We start from the raw sequence: 8,013 nt of genomic DNA, 5'->3' as shown, positions 1-8,013 counted from the left end.
TGTTTCCCCGTCATAGATCCTCAGTAACACCTATAGGCTATAGCCCATGATGCAATCCACCATAAGAAGCCCATATGCTTGCAGTGATATCCGGATGCGTAGCCAATGGAAGTTTTGGATAACACTATTGGCTTTGTTTACCTATTTTACATATCATTCTGTTAAACATAATGTACATTACAATGTTGTTTGTGCATGTTATTGTTACATAAACCATGGAACAAAATAAAATTTCATCTATAGTATGCTATTTCAATTACTATCATACTTTTGACTCTCGAGTAATTTTTGTTTTTTTTTTTGTTTTAATTCAAATTATGATATATGTGAAATAATATTTATAATAAAATAAAATTGCAATATGAAGTCAACTTATAAAAAGATATCCTATATATCCAAGAAATACAAACGAGAAGAGACTCTTAAAATCAAGAAAAGTTATTATGGATATAGCGTAGTTTGGTTTATAATATTTACCAAAATCATAATAATTTTGCCAAACAAAGGATGAGCTGCCAAGGAGAAAAAGATAATTTACTTCTTATGCTTCACAAAGAATGCAATTCCACTAGAATTTTACCTTGTATAGTTACTAAATATTTTATATGTATATCTAATATTTCGTAGCAACAAAATTTTTCTTACAATTTTGTTACAAATAAATTTAATTTGTCGTCGCAAAAATCACTGTTATAAATATTTGTAGCAATTTGCTATACATTTGTCACAGAAAAATATGTATCCAATTGTTACTAATTGCTAATTTCTCTGTAACTATCAGTTACAAATTGCGTCAGAAAGATCATTAACTTGTAGTTGTAAAAAGTCACAAAATTTCGTGGCTAATTTTCTAACAAAAATCTTCATGATTTTTTTGCTGTATGGATTAAATTGAATTTGTATATAATTTACATATTTAAACCCTGTTTTGCAAAATTTATTTAAATGGATTTATATATTACTTTTTTTATTGCATAAGTCATAAAAAATATCTATTATACAAAACATACATAACATATATCTATATTAACATTTTTGCAGCAGTTTTTTGAAAAAAACCTTAGAGTGCTAAACTATTTACAATCCTATGCCATTAACATTTATTATTTTTTCACATATTTTAGCAACAAAAAATCAAGTCAATTGTTTTCCTTTATCAGAACCCTATAAATCTGTTCGAAATTGATTTTGTATATGAGTCATTACTCACCACATTCAATTCCGAAATTAATTTTCCCAGAAAATATCGAATAATATTAAAGTTGGTATATTCTTAATAATCAAAATATTTTGCAAATATTTAATCCCTAATTAGTTGAATTAAGCGTTAAATCTCTTGCAAATTATATTCAATTTATTATATGTGGCTGATAATAACTATAATTATTTATCTATATTAAAAATACATTTTAATTCTTGACAATAAGAAACATCTCTAATTAAAAAAATCGGTAATTACACTTACAAATCTTTTATGGTTATAATTTCTTAGTTTCCAAGTTAGACGATTTATAACAAAAGATAGTTAATGTGATAGCTTAATTCCGAAATTAAAACAAAATGATAACATGATTATGAATATAATTATTTTAGAGAATCTAATTACTTTAATAAAACTCTTTAAAAAACTAAATTGTTTCCTATAATTTAGTTTTAATGACATATCTTCCTATAATACTCAATTCAGATTTTAGGCTTCTATTATGGTTTTTTTATGCATGATTGGTAATCTTTAGCAAGATGGTCCTAATTAACAAAAAATGTTATATTAATTAAAGAAAATGATATAAATTTTAGAAGAGAAATCTTTATAGGTTTTAGACTTTTCATACAATTCAGATTGTTTGTATATTTTTCACTAATATTTACAAGATAGTTAAGTTATTTTCTGAAACTGATATTTGGCAAAATCTTTTAAATCTTATAAAATCATTCAAGATAAACACCAAACTCAAAATGTATATTTTTTTTAATCTATATTAACATTTTTGAAATACATTTGGTGTTTCTACCTTTTAAGTTACTTATTTACAAAGTTAATCTCAAAAAAACTGTACAAAAAAATAAAATCAATTAGATTCCTAAAGTGTCTCTACCAATTTGGTTTATAATTTTCTAAACAATTTTTATATTTAGAAGCTTATTACACTTAATAACATATGCCAAAAATATATACAATCTTTTTTTTCCTTTAAAAACTCTAATATTCAATAATAACTATAGTGTTTGATATGAATAATTAAAATCTTTAATGGTTATTATATATGCTGATAAAAATATAAAAATAATTAGTTCACGAGTTAAATATAATAATTGGAGTATTTATAATATAATTTATTCTGCAGTATAATGTATCTAGAGTGGCAAAAATCACTATATAACACCATCTTCCATCTGTTGAGAAGTCACCAACTATCAACTACCATGAGCTTACGTGCAACCTCACCATAAGTTTTACTCTTAACCTAGTCAGAGCACAAACGTAGTTTGAGCATAAGATTAGGGTGCGGTAACTGTGAATTATGAGTAAATTTACTAATATACTCTTAATTATTTAATTATATCTAATAAACTAAAACACAATAATTAATAACTAAAAATATGATAATAATAATTTAAAACAACAGTTTTTACGTAAAAATAGGAAAATTACGGTTTTGACTCGAAAACTTGAAATTACGTTTTTAGCCGGAAAAAGAAAAAAATGGTTTTGACAGAAAAACGTCAATCACATTTTTGGCAGGGAAACAAAAATCATGGGTTAACAGGAAAATGGAAAATCACGTTTTTGATGGGAAAACGAAAAAATCACATTTTTGCGAAAAACAAAAAATAACGTTTTTAGTGGGAAAAACAAAAAATTATGTTTTTGGCAGGAAAAACGAAAAATCATGTTTTTGGCGGGAAAACTGAAATCATGTTTTTGGTAGAAACCGTTAAATCATGTTTTTTGCGGGAAAACGAAAATCTCGGTTTTGGCGGAAAATGGAAAATCATGTTTTTGGCGGAAACTATGAAAATCACGTTTTTGGTGGGAAAACAGAAAATTACATTTTTGGCAAAAATACGAAAAATCAAGTTTTTGGCAAGAACCGTGAAATCATGTTTTTGGCGGGAATCGTAAAATTAGGTAATAAACAAATAAATATGAATTTATAACAATATTCAAGAATTATTATATATTATTTCTTAATAATTAATGGAAAATAATAGAAAATGCAAACAAAAATATAATTGAGGTTAATTTGGTAATTTTGTTTTATAATCACACTCAAATAGCATTGTTATTCAAAAATATGATAGAAGTAGATCTCCATTCACAATTTTAAGTAATCGTATGGCTCCCAAACCACATCCCTACTGCACTCGAATTGCAATCGCACATGAAACGGAGTGCCATTCGGGTTAGGAGCAGTACAAAAAAAACATTCATTTGATAGGTTTTTGTTTTGTTCTTTTGCAGTAACTTAGTCTTATAACAAAACTCCACCTTAAAGCACATACACACAAAAAGAAAAGAAAACACCATTAGAACTCGCCATTTCAGCAAACACTTAAGTGAATTATGAGAGAGAGAGAGAGAGAGGTAATTAACTGGAGAGAAAACTACGAAGTAGAGATATAGACACCATTGTGGTATGCCATAAATGATCATGAAATAAAAGTCATGTTCGCAAGTGGAGTTACAGTAAAATATATCAAACTAACACACTTGAATCATATTGAGATCCTAAATTGCATTAGATAAAGAAAAACATAATCAATCACCTTTATTTCAGCGTCAAGCTCCTCCTTTTCAAGTCCAGTTGCAATGGGCATTACATCCTCCACCTTCATCGCAGAAGTCTTTACTGCAAAATACAATACAAACTGTAATAAACAATCATTCACCCTCCAATGGGGTTGAGAAATTAGTAGACAGAGTCCAATCTAAGAGTTTAACAGCAACACGAATACTAAACCAATCTAAGAGACCAATACAGAGTTATGTCTATCCTCTAAATCAACACCTGAGACAAAAATTCCTAGAAACAACTCATCTAAACCCAATAATAAAAAAGAGAAACTTACTTGCAATAGGCAACACTGCCTGAGCTGCGTTTAGTGAACTCTCGAACATACCCACATTCTCTGCCTCATGTTGTTGGGCTCTACAATTTTGACAACCCTGAGAAGATTAAGTAGTGGCAGCATCTATAGTTTCAGATACGAAATCAATATATATATATATATATATAGGGTTAGCCGAAATCAAAAACTGTAAACACAAAACTTTTAAAGGTTGTAAGGCAAACAAAATATATTGTTAGGTTCCGGAATTCAACAAAAATCTGAAAAAAACCCTAGCTCCCCTTTTGAAGCAACATGCATCCAACCATCGGAGACGGTGCATAGGTCTGTAAAAAGTACCAGCGTCCAAACGTCAAGCTGGGAAATGGCCGGAGCTCGCCGGATCCGCCTCAAGCATTCACCAGAAATTGACGGAGGAGGTTGTAGAATAAGAGAAAGAGAAGACGTGAGGGAAAGTGGTAACTTAAAACCATCTCCAACAGGGTTGCTCACACCATTTTTCATAATTGTAATCAATACTAAACTTGAATGTTTCTCTCCAGAGCATTACACATCAGCATTGTGAAGCATTCTGGAGATGACACATCAATTAAAACAGGTAACCAATGAAAACATTTTAATTAATATAGCTCATCATTCTATTCCAATAGTAACCAATTTATCACTAACCTATCAAATTAAAACATTAATACAGATCATCATTTTTGTCTAAGTGGACACATATTTGTTCTCTTGGATGATTCAATTTCTTCTTTCCAATTAGCTTTCATCGTCAATTCTGATCTAATCTTTAGAAAGAGAGCCATGGGATCACCAGCACTGCAGATTCAACATTATTTTCGCCGGTGTAACGAAAAGGGTTTTTGTGATCGTGTGTTAAAAACACTTGTATCACCGACTTCGTTCAACAAGGAGGGAGAGAGAGAGTTGGTGTTGAACCCTAACATCGCTGCAAGAAGGAGAGAGGAGAAGAGAAGTAGCCATGAGACAGAGTATGGGAGAGCAAGAGAGATCGTAAAAAATAGAGAAAGAGGAAGAAGAAAATATGGTGCCGAGACATGGAGGTGGGAAGCAGCGAACCGGATGACAATCAACAGAGAAGGAGACGTTGCGGAGGTCGTGGATCTGGTAGTCATTACTGTGACTGTAGCAGGCTATGGTGGTGGTGGAAGAGCAAAGTCGGAGCAGATCGGAGCTGGAGAAGAGAAGAACGAGAAAGAGGAATAAGATAATAAAGCAGTTTGGAGAGGTGCCTTTGGAGGCTCTTCGGCGCCGGATGTTACATCGAATTAGAAAGAAAAAACATATGCGTGATCACTATCAAGCCATGAGCTCGTAGCCACTGACGGAAGTCCGATTGGAGTTATATTCAAGAAGTTATCTGGGTTTCTTCCTATGCAAGAAATTACTGGAACCGCCCAAACCAGAAATCCTAGAAATCAGATTCGAATATGTCTCCTTAGAACAGTGTTTGGTAGTCCAAAATTTACCCGATCTAGCTGAGATTTGGTGGGGAGCTTCACGGTACTACTGGCTACAGATTCAACGGTGGGATTTTGATTTTAACGGTTAGTTGTGGTTTTCCACTTGTGTGTTTTGAGACATTTGTACAGAGAAAATAGTAATATTTTAATGTTTGGTTTGACAAACGAGGTTGGATGGAGATGAAGCTTTGTATGAGTGTTCTTGAATATTGGGTCTGAGATGAAAAAGGAGCAATGAGTTTCAACATTTAAGTGGCAAAGGAGGAGGAGAATTCTAGAGATAACGAAACACAAGAAGTTACGAAAGATGAGGATATGTCTGAACCAAAGAAAACTGAGATATATGCTGAGATAAAAAATAAGATGATGAAAAAGCTATGATGGAAGATAAAGAGTCAGAGGTTTAGACAAATGGAGACAATGCTGAGACTAAAAAAGCTGTGATGGAAGATAAAGAGTCAGAGGTTAACTTGTGATTATAGGCAAGACTCATCCTTTGGAAGAAGAGATATTAGAGTTTTACAAATACTAAACTGGAGACTAAAAGATCACTAGAGTAAAGTACATATCTTTGTTTTGGAAGAAGAGATGTTAGAGTTTTACAAATACTAAACTGCAGACTAAAAGACCACAAGAGTAAAGCAAATATCTTTGTTCGAAATGCTTCACGATGGAGTAAGAATAATGAAGATGTTTCTTTGATGAAGAGATTGAAACTAGGAACCAATAGCTGAAACATTTTTCTTCATTTTTATTTACTCGTAGTTTTAATGTTACATAAGCAAAACTATGATGTGATTTCGAATATGCGACAGAGGTTTATATTGATATATTTTTTGGTTTGGGTTTGAGGCGGATTATGTTTCAAAAATTTTCATTATGAGATTTATAAGGTATGGTTTTGGCCTTTTGCGATCCTAGAGTTTTTTATTATTTAAATATTATATTTTTTTTTAATGTTGACATATCATGTTTTTAAGGTAAATACAAAATAAAAAATAATAATCAATCAAGACATGCTTTGATTTTTTTTTCTTATTATTGTAAACAACATATAAAAATTATCTTTAAAAGAATTAAAATAAATATAAAATAAAAAAATAACCCGCGGCCTAGTGCAGATATTATTCTAATAATAATAAAATAAAAAAAAGGAGGAGGAAAAGAGAGAATCGTTCCTTATTTAAGCAATCTAAAAAACGTTTCTTTCCATGTTTCTTGCCATTTGTTAGTATGTAATTAGTTACTTTTTATTTTATTATTTAAAACTTATATAAACAATTTGTTTATTATAATATAATTAAATTAGTTCATTAAAGAATCTAACAGAGTCGTCTCCCACCGTTGGAGAAACTCTAACAACGAAAGAATAAGGAGTCGAGGCCATGGTGTGGCGGATCTGAGAGAGAGAACTTTTGTCAAGAGTTTTTTTTTCTTCCGCTATATATGTAGCACTTTGCTACAAATTATGTCTGATAAAAAATTAGTTAAAACATATTGTAGCTAATTGGTTACTAAGTGTAATTATATAATGACATAATTTATAGTTATTATTTGTTTTTACTTTTTTCGTTGCAAAAAACATAGCTATTTAGTCCATACCCCCTAGTGAATATCAACATATTTCATGCAAATTAAGAAAATTGTTTTAATTTTCACTTTATACTTTTTACAAATACACTAAAGAGATTTCTCTTTCTTATTAAAAAGCTGAAATAATAAAAACCAACAAAAAACAAAAATTGTTTAAAGAGCTATAGGAAGTATTAGAAATAGAAAATCTTTTGTAAAACAAATCCTAAAATGTCATAATTAATTTTTTTGAAATGGATGGAGTAGTAACAATAAAAAATTACAATTTCGTCTTATCAATACAGAAAATAAATTTCATTTCTGACATTATTTTTCTTTCGAAAGAAAAATGATTTAATCTTTCAGTCCGTTACGAAGCAAATCAATGAGAGCATCCATTTCATGTTTCTTGAGAGAGAAGCCAACCTCCACACCGCCATTTCCATCTCTACTCTCCGCCAAGGAAATCGCTTCGCCTTGATCAATTGACACAACCACCACTTTCTCCGGTCTTCCCCACCCAAAATCCAACCCGTATACTCCAAACCGGGTCGAACCCGCAACAGACAGAACCTGTGCTCCTGGTGGAAGAGTCATAAATGCTGCCAAAATCTCTGGGATCTTCCATGCTGTAGTCTCATCCAATGCCTCAACCAAATCACTAACCATACTCGCAGCAGCTAAAAACCCTTCTTCACTCATAAAAGTCTCTGCCTTTAACGGCATTTTAAAAGAAGCAGAGACACAATTGCCGAAATAACTTGATGGAACCGGTGGAACCATGAGACTTCGACAATCCACCGCGAATCCGTACCCGACTGGTCTATTCGGATCACCGCCTCGAGCTTTGATCATACACGTCAAAACGTACGAGTAAACAATCACA

General features: G+C 31.2%; 1 protein-coding gene across 1 annotated transcript in view; it reads right to left on the bottom strand.

Moving 5' to 3' along the window:
* Window positions 7,409-8,013, bottom strand: part of LOC104719567 (phenolic glucoside malonyltransferase 1-like) — a 3,293-nt gene continuing 2,688 nt past the window's right edge. Inside the window, exon 2 of the mRNA XM_019230791.1 lies at window positions 7,409-8,012. Within this exon, the coding sequence (XP_019086336.1) occupies window positions 7,482-8,012 (531 nt within the window). The 3' untranslated portion in view covers window positions 7,409-7,481. The remainder of the gene's footprint in view (window position 8,013) is intronic.

The sequence above is a fragment of the Camelina sativa genome, chromosome 10 (assembly GCF_000633955.1).
Source record: "Camelina sativa cultivar DH55 chromosome 10, Cs, whole genome shotgun sequence".
Lineage (NCBI taxonomy): Eukaryota > Viridiplantae > Streptophyta > Magnoliopsida > Brassicales > Brassicaceae > Camelina > Camelina sativa.
The sequence above is the reverse complement of the archived record's forward strand: the minus strand, read 5'-3'. Positions and strand labels throughout refer to the sequence as shown.